At 43.1% G+C, this 16,357-nt stretch overlaps 1 protein-coding gene across 1 annotated transcript in view; it reads right to left on the reverse strand.

Moving 5' to 3' along the window:
• caprin1b (cell cycle associated protein 1b) overlaps positions 1-14,605 on the reverse strand; it is a 36,305-nt gene extending 21,700 nt beyond the window's left edge. Inside the window, exons 1-5 of the mRNA XM_039001667.1 lie at positions 14,449-14,605; positions 8,660-8,833; positions 6,778-6,840; positions 5,228-5,314; positions 4,643-4,890 (exon numbers count right to left, since the gene is read on the reverse strand). Of these exons, the coding sequence (XP_038857595.1) occupies positions 4,643-4,890; positions 5,228-5,314; positions 6,778-6,840; positions 8,660-8,833 (572 nt within the window). The 5' untranslated portion in view covers positions 14,449-14,605. The remainder of the gene's footprint in view (positions 1-4,642; positions 4,891-5,227; positions 5,315-6,777; positions 6,841-8,659; positions 8,834-14,448) is intronic.
• Between the last annotated feature and the right edge of the window lie 1,752 nt (positions 14,606-16,357).

The raw sequence follows: 16,357 nt of genomic DNA on the forward strand, positions 1-16,357 counted from the left end.
TATTGAGTGCAATATTTAGACCCAGCAGTCTTCGTCACGCTCGAGTTATAACTCCCACCTCAAGCTCTCTTCTCCATCAAGTCAACGCGAAACCCCAACTTGAACAACTTGAACATCATGTTTATGCATGTATTTGACAAATGGTGTCATGTTCAAGTTCTCACCTGAGACCAAGTACGGCTGTGGCGGTCATGAAATTTTGAGGCCGGTGATTGTCAAGCGAATAACTGCCGGTCTAACGGTAAATGACCGTTAATTAACATAAACACATTTATCATCTCCTGACTTCCACGCATAGCCTACAAGCCACCGATGACAACCTTTGGAACATCTACAAGGCTAATAAGTCCATGTAATGTAGCCTACAAGCCACCGATGACAACCTTTGGAGCATCTACAAGTCTAATAAGTCCATGTAATGTAGCCTACACCGTCACAATAAATCCATCATTTATTTTAGACAGGTCAAAAGAAACATGTAGTCTATTTCAGAAGAACAGAATAGCATACTCCTGATCTGGCTATGCCATATGGCTGTGGGCAACACTAGTTCATTTAGCAGAGTGCGCACATGCGGCTATTCTGTGTTGAGCGGTTAACAAAGAAACAGGTCCTCCTACAGTATATGCTTCATTTAGAGTTATTTACGTAACATTAGTTGTGATACAAACCTTGGGCTATATGTTTTGATTTTTAATACATTCTAAGGCTCCACGATGCAACAACAAAAAAGTTGCATGAAAAAGGCATGACAAGCACTTAATAATGCCTCAAATTTCCCAGCGGCATTCCATTTGTGTGGCCGTAATCCCCCCTTAAAAAATCCATGCCCTTTGCGGCCAGTGTGCCCTTGTGTTGAATATAATAATTATAATTCCATTCTCCCGGCTGTGCTCCCGGAAGCACCTCTCACTCACATGGCTCTCTAAGATATCTCAATTCTTATTAGCCAATGCCCGTCACATGATCGGGTAATTCTCACAGGCTACAAGTGAAGACACATCGGGGACGCAACTGCGCGCATCCTTTTCGAAGTCCGAGGTGCATATTGAAGATGCTGGAAGAACTGTCCACATTTACTTTTCGTCAGCCAATTAGATGAGTAGGCCTAACAAACAATAGCCTATGTCAATCTACTATCCCCCATAGTACAAAAGCTGACCTATTCTATTGTGTGTGAGAAATAAATATTCCAAGCATAGTCTGGGACAGTTGTGGGATGCGATAGATCACAATTAAGTGATAATGCCCAAGGAGCCGGAGTTTGGAGGATATATTTGCACAACTCTAGGGCTGGCAAACGGCGGCAATAAATCCTCCAAACAACGGCTTCGAGGCATTATCACTTTTACACAATGGGTTACCAACATATTCAAATAATGATTGACATATTTTCTACAAGTGTGCCTGACAGCTAGAGTGTTAAAGCTGCAATATGTAACTTTTTGGGCGACCCAACCAAATTCACATAGAAATGTGTGTCAATCTCACAGAAAGCAAGTCTAAAAAGCAGTAGATCTTTTCTTTGTGCGCCATTTCTATGCTTCCCGTTTTGTGCGCCATTTCTATGCTTCCCCTTTTGATTTAAAACAGACCAATCATGCACCTGTTTCGAAAACAAAAATACAAGACATCTATGCAATTATAGTGCATTCAGAAAGTATTCAGACCCCTTCACTTTTTCCACATTTCGTTACATTACAGCCTTATTCTAAAATTGATTCAATTGTTTTCCCCCCCTCTCAATCTACACACAATACCCCCAAAATGAAAGCAAAAACAGATAGATTTTTTTGCAAATTCATTCAAACTAAAAAACAGAAATACCTTATCTGTGGAGATGGGAGAACCTTCCAGAAGGACACCATCTCTGCAGCACAATCAAACCATTATAGTAGAGCGGCCAGACGGAATCCACTCATCAGTAAAAGGCACATGACAGCCCACTTGGGAGTTCAGGCCATGAGAAACAAGATTCTCTGGTCTGACGAAACCAAGATTGAACTCTTTGGCCTGAATGCCAAGCGTCAAGTCTAGAGGAAACCTGGCACCATCCCTACAGTGAAGCATGGTGGTGGCAGATCATGCTGTGGGGATGTTTATCATCGGCAGGGACTGGGAGACTAGTCAGGATCGAGGGAAAGATGAACATGCTACGGGTGGGTGTTGCTATGGTGACCAGTGAGCTGAGATAAGGCGGGGCTTTACCTAGCAAAGAGTTATAGATGACCTGGAGCCAGTGGGTTTGGCAACGAATATGTAGCGAGGGCCAGCCAACGAGAGCATACAGGTTGCAGTGGTGGGTAGTATATGGGTCTTCAGTGACAAAACGGACAGCACTGTGATAGACTACATCCAGTTTGCTGAGTAGAGTGCTGGAGGATATTTTGTAAATGACATCGCCGAAGTCGAGGATCGGTAGGACAGTCAGATTTACGAGGGTGTGTTTGGCAGCATGAGTGAAGGAGGTTTTGTTGCGAAATAAGAAGCCGATTCTAAATTTCATTTTGGATTGGAGATGCTTAATGTGAGTCTGGAAGGAGAGTTTACAGTCTAACCAAACACCTAGGTATTTGTAGTTGTCCACATATTCTAAGTCAGAACCATCCAGAGTAGTGATGCTGGTAGGGCAGGCGGGTGCGGGCAGCGATTGGTTGAGGGTCTAGAGTGTCTACCCCTTTGAAGAGGGGGATGACCGCGGCAGCTTCCAATCTTTAGGGATCTCAGACGATACAAAAGAGAGGTTGAATAGGCTAGTAATAGGGGTTACAACAAATACGGTGGATAATTTTAGAAAGGGAGGGTCCAGATTGTCTAGCCCAGCTGATTTGTAGGGATCCAGATTTTGCAGCTCTTTCAGAACATCAGCTGTCTGGATTTGAGTGAAGGAGAAGCAGGGGGGGGGGGGCTAGGGCAAGTTGCTGCAGAGGGTGCAGAGCTGTTGGCCCGGGGTAGGTGTAGCCAGGTGGATAGCATGACCGGCCGTAGAAAAATGCTTATTGAAATTCTCGATTATCATGGATTTATCGGTGGTGACAGTGTTTCCTAGCCTCAGTGCAGTGGGCAGTTGGAGGTGCTCTCCATGGACTTCACAGTGTCCCAAAACTTTTTGGAATTAGTGCTACAGGATGCACATTTCTGTTTGAAAAAGCTAGCCTTTGCTTTCCTAACTGACTGTGTGTATTGGTTCCTGACTTCCCTGAAAAGTTGCATATATCGCAGGGGCTATTCGATGCTAATGCAGTACGCCACAGGATGTTTTTGTGCTGGTCAAGGGCAGTCAAGTCAGGAGTGAACCAGGGGCTATATCTGTTCTTAGTTCAACATTTCTTGAAAGGGGCATGGTTATTTAAGATGGTGAGGAAAGCACTTTTAAAAGAATAACCAGGCATCCTCTACTGACGGGATGAGGTCAATATCCTTCCAGGATACCCGGGCCAGGTCGATTAGAAAGGCCTGCTCACAGAAGTGTTTTAGGGAGCGTTTGACAGTGATGAGGGGTGGTCGTTTGACCACGGACCCATTACGCATGCAGGCAATGAGGCAGTGATCGCTTAGATCTTGGTTGAAGACAGCAGAGGTGTATTTGGGGGGCAAAGTTGGTCAGGATGATATCTATGAGGGTGCCCATGTTTACGGATTTCAGGTTGTACCTGGTAGGTTCCTTGATAATTTGTGTGAGATTGAGGGCATCTAGCTTAGATTGTAGGACGGCCGAGGTGTTAAGCATATTCCAGTTTAGACGAACTCTTAAGATAGATGGGGGGAAATCAATTCACATATGGTGTCCAGGGCACAGCTGGGGGCTGAGGGGGGTCTATAACAAGCGGCAACAGTGAGATACATATTTCTGGAAAGGTGGATTTTTGAAAGTAGAAACTCAAGACTGTTTGGGCACAGACCTGGATAGTAAGACAGAACTCTGCAGGCTCTTTCTGCAGTAGATTGCAACTCCGCCCCCTTTGGCAGTTCTATCTTGACAGAAAATGTTGTAGTTGAGGATAAGAATAAGGCTGTAACATAACAAAATGTGAAAAAGTCAAGGGGTCTGAATACTTTCTGAACGCACTGTACATAGCGAATGGAGGACGCTTTTCCCATGGTTCATTTTCATGCCAGCCAGGTAGGCTATACTCTTGTTTAACTGTGATTAATATTAGGAAAGTTGAGAAATAAATATAGTAGGCCTAGCCTAAAGAAAGCTGATGGGTTTCTCCTCTTTTTAATAGAGGCCATCAACTATTTTCTCATGCAATTTTATAGCCTATAGAAATGTTGCGCATGTTTGATTAGATTTTTAATTACATTTGCACTGATGTCAGAGTGATTAGAGGGACAATAGAGTGCTGAGTACCAGGCAGTTAGCAAGTTTGGTAGGCTAGTAATGACCATCAGCAGCATCAGAGCTTGGAGAAGCCTAATTAGTGAGTAAACGGTCATGTGGAATTTGACTACCGTCATGTCTCGTGACTGCCCGTGTGGCGGTAATACCATCACCATAACAGCTCTAACACCAAGGCACATTTTCATGAGACAGGCTAAAATCCAATGTTTTATACCCCTCCTGAACATATTCTATTGATTGTTCATCACTTACAGTATTACATAGTCTGAACAATGTGTGTGCATGCGTTTTACTAACCTGGTGTTTTGGTCTCGTTCTGGCCCCACCAGTTTGTAAAGCTCATCCAGGGTGGTGAGCTCTGAGTCTGTGAGGAGTGAGGGTGTGCCTCCCCCGGTGGTCCCCTGTCTCAGCTCCTGCCTTACACTGTCCTCTCCCAGCCTGTCCAGGAGGAACTGTAGCTCCAGCACAGTCTTCAGTCTCTTCTGCTCAGCCTCCTCTCTCTGGAGCTGCTCCCGCCGCACTGCCTTCTTCACTGCCTTCTGGATCTACAGAGACGAGACCAGGGAGTCGGAATCAAACACTGCAGGGAACTCTCGGTTGCGTTTCATGCCAGGTCACCAGGAAGCCGTTTCCTCCCATCCGCCTTTCACCCACAGTCACAGATGTGATAGGACTAGATATGTGAAAGCAATATGGGAGAAACTAGGTGGAGCTATACTGCTTACACCTAGTTGTTTCACATCCATGAAGGAGGAGAAAGCATCCTCCCGGAACGAAATGCAACCCGGGCGACGGCCACTTTAATGCAAACAGGGATGACACCAGAGAGGGGTGTCAGTCACATTCCTACAGACAAGGACACATTGCATTAGATACTCTTACGTCTTGCCCCAGTGCGAGGAAGCTCTTCTGAAGCTCTCTGGCAAACTCCAGATTATTAGTCACTTCCTGATACTTGGTCAGGGCATCCTGCAGAGATAACAGAGCAAGAGGAAACTGGTTTACATGGGAGTCATTTAGCAGACTCTTATCCAGAGCGACTAACAGTTAGTGCATTCATCTTAAGATATCTAGGTGGGACAACCACATATCAGTCATAGTAAGTACATTTTTCATCAATAGTAGCTAGCAGCAAAGTCAGAGCTAGTAAAGGGGCAAACAAGTGTTAGTTCACAAAAGCTTTTTTGGGGGGGTGGAGGGAGAGTATGAGGGGGGGGGCTGTGGGATTATATTAGATACACGTTGAAGAAGTACACTACCGTTCAAAAGTTTGGCTTAGAAATTCCCTTGTTTTTGAAAGAAAAGCACATTTATTGTCCATGAAATACAGAGTAGACATTGTTAACGTTGTAAATGACTATTGTTGCGGGATACGACAGATTTTTTATGGAATATCTACATAGGCGTACAGAGGCCCATTATCAGCAACCATCCCTCCTGTGTTCCAATGACACGTTGTGTTAGCTAATCCAAGTTTATCATTTTAAAAGGCTAATTGATCATTAGAAAACCCTTTTGCAATTACGTTAGCACAGCTGAAAACTGTTGTCCTGATTAAAGAAGCAATAAAACTGGCCTTTTTTAGCCAAGTTGAGTATTTGGAGCATCAGCATTTGTGGGTTCGATTACAGGCTCAAAATGTCAAGAAACAAAGACCTTTCTTCTGAAAATTGTCAGTCTATTCTTGTTCTGAGAAATGAAGGCTATTCCATGCGAGAAATTGCCAAGAAACTGAAGATCTCACACAACGCTGTGTAGTACTCCCTTCACAGAACAGTGCAAACTGGCTCTAACCAGAATAGAACGAGGAGTGGGAGGCCCCAGTGCACAACTGAGCAAGAGGACAAGTACATTAGAGTGTCTAGTTTGAGAAACAGGAACCTCACAAGTCCTCAACTGGCAGCCTCGAAATAGTACCCGCAAAACACCAGTCTTAACGTCAACAGTGAAGAGGCGACTCCGGGATGCTGGCCTTCTAGGTTGCTGAGAATGGGCCTCTGAACGCCTATGTATATATTCCATAAAAAGAAAAAGAATTCAGGCGTTTCCAGCTACAATAGTCATTTACAACATTAACAATGTCTACACTGTATTTCTGATCAATTTGATGTTATTTTAAATGGACAATTTTTTTTGCTTTTCTTTCAAAAACAAGGACATTTCTAAGCGATCCCAAACTTTTGAACGGTAGTGTAGGTTTCAGACGTTTCCGGAAGACGGGCAGGGATTGGGTAACACAAAAAGCCTAACGTATAATGATCAAAGTCTTTAAAATGCATTGCATCCTTCCTTTCTGCTCCCTTAAAGTAATCACTGAACTGACGACATAGGCTAACTGATGAGAGCAATGTAATGGAAAGCTTGCTTCTGCAACCCAATAATGACAGATCAGACCATATAGGACTCATATACAGTGTACATTGTTGACCCACCAGCTGGTCCTGGTTGAGACGCTCCCCTTTATTTTTCTTGGCTTGATAATCGTCCAGCTTGCCCTGTGAGACAGAGGTCAGGATTAACACGCATTCATCAGAGGTGAAAATGATCCAAATAGAGGTTGATAGCATAATAACAAGTAACAGATTCTCCATAGTAAAATCTCTCATGTGGTGATCCAGAGTGAAGCAGATGCCGTCACATGACCAGTGAGATTTTTGTCATTGAAAATGTATGTTTATGTCCAAAATACATAAAAACCGGCAACAGATATTCTACGGTAACCTTGTGCCTAGGCTAAAATGACTAATTATATAGGAACTCTCTACACTAACAAATATGACAGAGGATTACTGCAAGTACTGACCACATATCAATGTGGTTGTTGATACCTCTGAGCAATGGCAATACATCTCAACATACACAAGTGTGCCTGACTGCTAAAGCTACAATGTGTCACTTTTTGGGCAACCCAACCAAATTCACATAGAAATCTCTCCATCTCATTGAAAGCAAGTCTAAGAAGCGGTAGATCTGTTCTGTATGCTTCCTTTTTAAAAGTCTTTTACTTTCGGTTTTGCACACCCGTCTCAAACAGCTGAAAATGCTATATTTTTTAATTGGCACGGTTTAGGTTGCACAATGATTCTCTACGCTATAATTGCTTGTTTTGTCACACAAACTGAAAGTAGGCGAACTGTTAGAATATTAGCAACCAATAAATGGCTGTGCGATTACTGCAAAGTGGAACTAATGAGAAAGGCAGTTCCTTCAGAGAAGCTTTGGCAAACATCACAAGAGTGTAACACTCTAGTCAGGGCTTGGCAATGGCAATATGAGTAAACAGTAAACACCATAGACTTATACGGTGAACACTCGCTAGCTTAAATAAGGACTTGCATCTTGCTAAGTGACAGGTGTGTGCAACTTTCCAAATCATGTCCAATCAATTGAATTTATCACAGGCTAACTCCAATCAAGCCGTAGAACCATCTCAAGGATGGTCAATGGAAACAGGATGCACCTGAGACCAATTTGCAAAGGGTTTGAATACTATATGTAAATAAAGAATCTTAAAAAAAATATTTTATATACATTTGCAAACATTTCTAAAAAACTGTTTTCGCTTTGTCTTTATTGTGTGTAGATTGATGAGGGAAAAAATACATTTTAGAATAAGGCTGTAACGTAACAAAATGTGGAAAACGGTTAGGGGTATTGTATACTCTCCGAATGCACTGTATGTTTGTATGGGTCTACACACCCATCCAAATAAGGCATTGTATTAATTGACCATCTGCCTAATGTGCTTTCTAGCTAATTTTGAGGAAGATGAGCTGATGGTGCAACTAAGCAGTGAAAGCAAAAGCAAGATGCAGTGTCCGCAGTTCTGGTTGACTTGACAGCAGTGTGTCCATTTTAGAGCCATTTCCTCCTCCAAGTATCCTCTCCTCTTTCCTCCTCCATACTAAGTCTGAAAAAATTGCATTGATTGATCTTCTACGTCTGAGAGGAGACAGATCTGTCATTATCATGACCAGCACAATGACCTTGGCACTGAAACAGTGCAGCACTAGCACACACTATTGATCAATTAAATAGAGTACAATATATCTTCAAATTGTAATTTTTTGGGCGGTCTGTTCTGCCCTTTTAACTTCCGAGCTCCCCAACACAAGAGGTGATAAAAGCAACAGGGTTCGTCGCAGCACCCCTGAAGTAGGTTAGATGCATTGCTCAAAGGCACAATGGCAGTAAGAGGCAGCTGAGATTGAGGTATCAATAGAAGCAAACTAACTATTACGCCAATACCCCCAGGAGTCACTTTCACGCCACACATTTGTGAAGGTTTCAATCCCAAAAAATAAAAGGAGACACCTTTTTCTTCTCCATGTTGCGGACCTTCTTATCGATGACGCCAAGGACCTGCTTCATGGCCTCCGTCTGGGCCCCAGAGGACTGCCCTCCACCCAGGGTGATCTGTCCAGGAGTGGATCCCACGTCCGGGCTGGCCGACTGCACTGTCCTGTTGCCGTTCATCGCTGCGGGCATCTGAATGAAAAGAGAGACGAATATCATAAAGTTAGTTATGGAGCTAACGACAAGGAACAATTTCTGGCTATATCACCAAGGGGCAGTTTCCTGGATACGCAATGGAGCTTGCTTTTTGGTCCAGGACGTCGCCCCCAAGTGCATCATCTCGTCTAACTAAATAATTGCTGGTGTAGCTAGCCAACTTTCAATTGTGGTTGAGCGAAAGGAAGCCCATCTGTGTGACATAAACGGTAACATGACTGGTGACGCAACGCACTTCCACGTTCTCTCCGTACTGCTGTACAGTTTGTTGCTACTTAGCTACCTGACAAACTTCTTAGCCTTTTACTCTGAACTATTTAAATCAAACGTTGTATTTAACAAGTCGACCAAGGTCTTAGTTTTGTCCGTGCGCTACCTTTTTGTATTACATTTTCTCACCCCTGACACTGTATCTGGACATAGCTCTGCAAGACCTCCTCCACCTGAAAAAAAGAAAGCTAAGTAACATAATGAACTCTTAATATACAGGAGAACTATCGTCTTATGGTGAGAATAGCCGAGTTGCAGGCTCAGCTTCAGACGCAATCGTTAGGCAAGGGCAATTTAAGTGTAGGAAAGGATGACACAGCGTCTGTGCCACCAGTGAATACAGGTAGTAGTCTTAATCCCCCTGCACAGTCCTCGCAGCCAAACTATTTTCTCATGGCTTCTGGAAAGAAAGGCTTTTAGCATGCTCAACTGGTTTCGCTCATTCAGCCGACAGAAACGTTCCAACCGGTTTTCCCGACTAAGCATTAGCTCTGACAAATTGAAAACCCTAGTCATTGGCGACTCCATTACCCGCAATATTAGACTTAAAAAGAATCATCCAGCAATCCATTGTTTACCAGGGGGAAGGGCTACTGACGTAAAGGCTAATCTGAAGATGGTGCTGGCTGAGGCTAAAACTGTTGTGTAGATACTATATTAGGGATATTGTTATCCACGTCAGCACCAACGATGATGGGAAAATAGTCAGAAGTCCCCAAGCGCAATAACTTCAGCGTGTAACTTAGCTAGAAATATGTGTTGGCATCGAGTAATTGTCTCTGGCCACCTCCCAGTTAGGGGGAGTGATGAGCTCTACAGCAGACTCGCACAACTCAATCACTGGTTGAAAACTGTTTTCTACCCCTCCCAAAAGATTGAATTTGTAGGTAACTGGCCCTCTTTCTGGGACTCCCCCACAAACAGGACCAAGCCTGGCCTGTTGAGGAGTGGAGGGGTGCTCTCATCTTATGAACATAGACCGGGCTCTAACTCCTCTAGCTCCACAATGACATAGGGTGCAGGCAGCAGGATGTTAGCCAGCCTGCCTGGTTAGTGGAGTCTGCCAATAGCATAGTCAGTGTAGTCCGCTAGCTTTCCCATCGAGACCGTATCTGTGCCTCAATCTTGGTCTGGCAAATCTAAACATGGTAGTGTTCGCCTTAGCAATATCACTAAAATAAATACCTACTCTATTTCTGTCATTATTGAAAGAGATTGTGATAATATCTCACATCTCAAAATAGGACTACTTAAATGTTAGATCCCTCATCGTAGTCAATTAACTAAATAACCAATCATAAACTCGATGTGATCGGCCTGACTGAAACATGGCTCAAGCCTGATTAAATTACTGTGTTAAATGAGGCTTCTCCTCCTGGTTACACTAGTGAACATATCCCCCGCGCATCCCGCAAAGGCCAACATTTTTGTTTTTTGAGCTTCTAGTCATGAATACTATGCAGCCTAATCAATCACTTTTTATAGCTACTGTTTACAGGCCTCCTGGGCCGTATACAGCGTTCCTCACTGAGTTCCTTGTAGTCCTTGTAGTTCCTGAGTTCCTACTTCGTACCTTGTAGTCATGGCAGATAACATTCCCATTTTTGGCTTTCGGAGCTTGGTGGGTTTTGTCAAACACATCCCTGAACCTATGAAAAGCCACAGTCATACCCTGTATCTAGTTTTGACCCGTAGAATAAATATTGTGGATCTAAATGTTTTTCTTTATAATCCTGGACTAAATCGTACCACCATCTTATTACCTTTGCAATCTCAACAAATAAACTGCTCAGACCCCAACTAAGGATTATCAAAAGACACCCTATAAATTTTCCGGCAACCCAAAGAGTCCTAGATGCCCGTCCAGACTCCCTGCACCTACCCAAGGATGTCGGAGTACAAAAATCAGTCAACCACCTGAGGATATTAATTTAACCTTGAAGAAATTAGCTCCCCGGTACACAGAAAATAACCGAGCCCTGAAGCAAGCTTCCAGAAAATTGAAATGGAAATGGCGTTCAACCATACTGGAAGTCTTCCGACTAGCTTGGAAAGACAGTACCGTGCAATATCGAAGAGCCCTCACTGCTGCTCAATCAGCCTACTTTTCCAACCTAAATGAGAATAAAAACTGTCCAAAATGTATTTTTAATACTGTCGCAAAGCTAACTAAAAAGCAGCATTCTCCAAGAGAGGATGGCCTTTTTAAATCCTGTATTTCTCGACACATTCACGAAAATAGTCATGGCCTCTAAAACTTGCAGCTGCCTACTGGACCCTATTCCAACTAAACTACTGAAAGAGCTACTTCCTGTTCTTGGCCCTACTATGTTGAACATAAATAAAACGTCTCCATATCCTACGGATGTGTACTAAAATTGGCAGTAATAAAACCTCGCCTGAAAAAGCCAACCTTGACCTAGAACATTAAAAAAATAAAAAACTTTTGGCATCTCTCGAAAATCCCATTCCTCTCAAACATTTTAGAAAAAGCCATTAGGCAGCAACTCAATGCCTTCCTGAAGACAAATAATATATACGAAATGCAGCAGTCTGGTTTTAGACCACATCATAGTACTGAGACAGCACTCGTGCAGGTGGTAAATGACCATTGAATGGCGGCAGAGCACCTGTCCTCGTGCTCCTTGACCTTAGCGCTGCTTTGACAACATCAATCACCACATTCTTTTGGAGAGATAGGAAACCCTAATTGGTCTACATGGACAAGTTCTTGCCTGGTTTAGATCTTATCTTCCGGAAAGACATCGGTTTGTCTTTGTGGAGGGTTTGTCCTCTGACAAATCAATGGTAAGTTCGGTGTTCCTCAAGGTCCCATTTTAGGACCACTATTGTTTTCCCTACATATTCTAACTCTTGGTGATGTCATTCAGAAACACAATGTCAACTTCCACTGCTATGCGGATGACACACAGCTGTACATTTCAATGAAACATGGTGAAGCCCCAAAATTGCCCTCGCTGGAAGCCTGTGTTTCAGACATAAGGAAGTGGATGGCGTAAATGTTTTTACTTTTAAACTCAGACAAAACAGAGATGCTTCTTTTAGATCCCAAGAAACAACGAGATCTGCTCTTTGATCTGACAATTAATCTTGAAGGTTGCACAGTCATCTCAAATAAACCTTGACCTCAGCGTTACTCTGGACACTGATTTCTCTTGACGAAAATATCAAGAATAGCTTTTTTTCATCTTTGTAACATTGCAAAAATTAGACACTGTTTGTCCAAATATGATGCAGAAAAGCTAATCCATGCTTTTGTCACTTCTAGATTAGACAGCTGCAATGCTCTACTCTCAAGCTACACGGATAAAGCACTAAATAAACTTCAATTAGTGCTAAATCTTGACTAGAACCTCGCTACACTGGCTTCCATTTAACAGCATTAGCATTACATGGACTTGCTCCTACCTCTCTCCGAGTTGGTCCTGCCGTACATACCTACATGTACGCTACGATCACAAGACGTAGGCCTCCTTATTGTCCATAGAATTTCTAAGCAAATAGCTGGAGGCAGGGCTTTCCTATAGAGCAGAATAATTTTTATGTAATGTACTGCCTATCCATGTGAGAGATGCACATTCGATCTCGACTTTCAATTCTTTACTGAAGACTCATCTCTTCAGTAGGTCCTATGACTGCGTGTAGCCTGGCCCAGGGGTGCAAAGGTGAACAGCAAGGCACTGGAGTGATGAACCGCCCTTGCCGTCTCTGCCTGGCAGGCTCCCCTCTCGCCACTGGGATTCTCTGCCTCTGACGGAGTCACTGGCTTACTAGTGCTCTTCCATGCCGTGCCAGGCTTTTTTCCGCTATAATCAACTTGAGTGGGTTGAGTCACTGACGTGATCTTCCTGTTCGGTCTTGCACCCCCTCGGGCTTTTTCAGTGGAGATCTTTGTGGGCTATACTCAGCTTTGTCTAAGGGTAATAAGTTGGTGATCTGTTGATATCGAACTAGTGGTGTGGGAGCTTTGCTTTGTTAAAGTGAGTGAGATTATATCCTGCCTGGTTGGCCCTGTCCGGGGGTATCGTCAGCCAGGGCCACCGTGTGAACTTAAGTATGCTCCCTCTAATTCTCCCTTCTCTCAGGACCTGAGCCCTAGGACCATGCATCAGGACTACCTGGCCTGATGACTCCTGGCTGACCCCAGTCCACCTGGTCATGTTGCTGCTCCAGTTTCAACTGTTCTGTCTGCAGCTATAGAACCCGGACCAGTTCACAGGACGTGCTACCTTGTCCAGGACATGCTGTTTCCGACCCTCTCTCGCACCTGCTGTCTCCACATCTGAATGCTCCGCTATGGAAACCAACTGACATTTGCTCCCGAGGCACTGACCTGCTGCACCCTCTACAACTATTGATTATTATTTGACCCTGCTGGTCATCTATGAATGTTTAAACATCTTGAAGAACTATCTGGCCTTAATGGCAATATAGTCTTATCTCCACCCGACACAGCCAGAAGAGCACTGGCCACTCCTCAAAGCCTGGTTCCTCTCTAGGTTCCTGCCATTCTAGGGAGTTTTTCCAAGCCACCATGCTTCTACATCTGCATTGCTTGCTGTTTGGTATTTTTAGGCTGAGTTTCTGTATAAACACTTTATGACATCTGCTGATGTAAAAAGGTCTTTATAAATACATTTTATTTGATTTAATCTGGTGCACATTTTATCTAGCCTTTGAGCACAATGTGCAACGTGGTGGAATATTAGTCTGAGGGCCTACGAAGGTACCAAGTGAAGTGCGCAATGTTTTGTGTCAGGCTCGGTTGTTAGCTAGCTAGGGTGGCTAGCTAGCTTCATCAACACACCATGAATAATCGAACCGAGTTAGTTACATGGTCCACACTTGATTCAACAGATCAAGTGTTGCCAGCCGCGCCCGCCGAACTATTTAAATAGCTCATGAATTAGCTAACCAGGTTCAAAAACACAAGTTAACTTAGTTAAGTTAACTAACGTTAAGGAACAGGCAGCTGGATCTTACCGAGATGCCAGATAACGTTAATTTGCCTATCATCGCATAAAGCCTGCAACGTTACCTGCCGGTAGTTAGCAGATTTTCAACCAGGCAGCACACCGCGGATGCAGATGGCCCCGATAGTTAACTAACATTTGCTAAATCAAAAGACCAAATAGGATAAATTATTTAGATTATTCAATGTAGATATAGCTAGCTGCCAGAGACGGTAACTCTGCCACTGGCCAATGATAACCCACTCAGCTAGCTAAAGTTAGCTTAGCATAGTTGTGCCTCCTTGTCTAGCTAATGTGTTCATTTAGCTAGCTATACAATTTGCATACCTTTATGCTCTATGTATCCACAAGAAAGCTTGTTCACCAGAGAAATTGAATATCCAAGGTGTTTTTATCGTGTTGCTATATTTTCTCTTTCAATACCGTGGGATCCGCCCAGCCGGCCTCACCGACAACTGAGACGGTTTGATCAAATATTTTTAGAACTAACCCAAGATAGACCAGAGCCTGTCGTTTCCAATGGAGCAAATTAATCAAAGTGGGCAGAACAAGCAAGGAGGTGGGAAGAGCCCAGCACGGGCTAGTGAGATCCTATTGGTGCGTTCTATCATTTATTTGCATATTTCCGTTAGGGAACGCCTACTTTGTGACGTGTGCGTGTGCAGTAACTCAATTTGCCCTTGCACTCCTTCTAAACAGCGCAATTTTTAGAAACTTTTGCAAAGGGTAAAGTCTATAAAACGCAGTCCACTCTGTTTATTACAGATTTTAGTTTTGTAAAAAATAAACTGTGTGCAGATCAAATGTTTCATCGATGAGAAAATTAGCAGAATGTCGTTCAAAATCCATCTCGCTCCATCTTCTCCGACTGCCGGCCGCTGGGATTCCTACTCATCACCGTATTTGGTAGTGAGTGGAAACGCCACCGGACGCTTCACTTTCATACATCCGGTAAAGTATCTGGCTCATTATAGTTTGATTGGTGAAGGAACTCTTTATAAAGAAGGTCCTTTTTCGGCTGTCCAAAATATGCCAGACTGAACAAACCAAACAAACACACACGGGATGAAAATCAATTTTGATTCGCCTTTTCTAAGAGTTCATGGTAAAATAGAAACTGTAGACTCGTATGTTGATGAAATATTAACATTTACAAAACAGATTGTATATTTATTGGACGGGCATATATACGCATAGCCAATCTTTGAAAAATGACTTGTATTGATTTGTTCAAGGCGTGGGCGTTGTAGATTTCTTGATCTCTTGCACTGATTTTGTGTTTACTCAATGCATTGATTTAGGTTCAAATTTTGTCAGATTGAACAGGAGGGCAGTGATGAGGAGCTCTATCAATGTATTTACTGTACATCAGCAGGGGGCAGTAAAGTGCCATGTAAATTAACGGTACTGTATGCATAATTATTAGGTTTATTTGACTACCATATTTTTATTTGAACCTTTATTTAACTAGGTCAGTTAGTTAAGAAGAGATTCTAGTTTACAATGATGGCCTACCCCGGCTGAACCCTCCACTAACCCAGACGATGCTGGGCCAATTGTGTGCCGCCCTATGTGACTCCCGATCACGGCCGGTTGTGATACAGCCCAGAATCGAACCCGTGTCTGTAGTGACGCCTCTAGCACTGTGATGCAGTGCCTTAGGCCGCTTTGCCACTCTGTCCCATAAATAGATAGATTGGTGGCTAGGCACTCAACATCAATTCTTTACCAGTTGACATAGATAGCCAGCCTATTTACTTGTCCACCTGACAAGGAATCTAATGAGGGATGATAATATATAGGCCTACTACTAGGGCTTGCCTACTTTTCTAATAATCCACCAGATATGAAATGTTACATTTGTTCATATTTGGCTATTCCTTTGATTATCAGGCCTTTCCTCCATTGGTTTGTTGATTCAACATCAGAGGATGGATGATTTGGATATAATTCCTCACCTTTTTCATGTCCCCAATGTAGGCCTACCAGAGAACCTTCTTTAAATCTATACATCATTCACTTGAGTACGTAAACTATTCCTCTCTATTCTGTCTCTTCTCCATTATTCCTATGAGAATCACCTCTCCCCATAAATCTATCCTGATTGTTGTTATTTTAGATTAAAGAGTAAACTATCATAGCAAACTAACTAGGTTTCTTAAACATTTTGAAATCAGTCTGCATGAAGTTTTGTTTGGCATCTTAAATGCAAGTAAAACTAAATGCATGCTCTTCA

This window comes from Salvelinus namaycush, chromosome 9, assembly GCF_016432855.1.
Source record: "Salvelinus namaycush isolate Seneca chromosome 9, SaNama_1.0, whole genome shotgun sequence".
In the NCBI taxonomy this organism is placed as follows: Eukaryota; Metazoa; Chordata; class Actinopteri; order Salmoniformes; family Salmonidae; genus Salvelinus; species Salvelinus namaycush.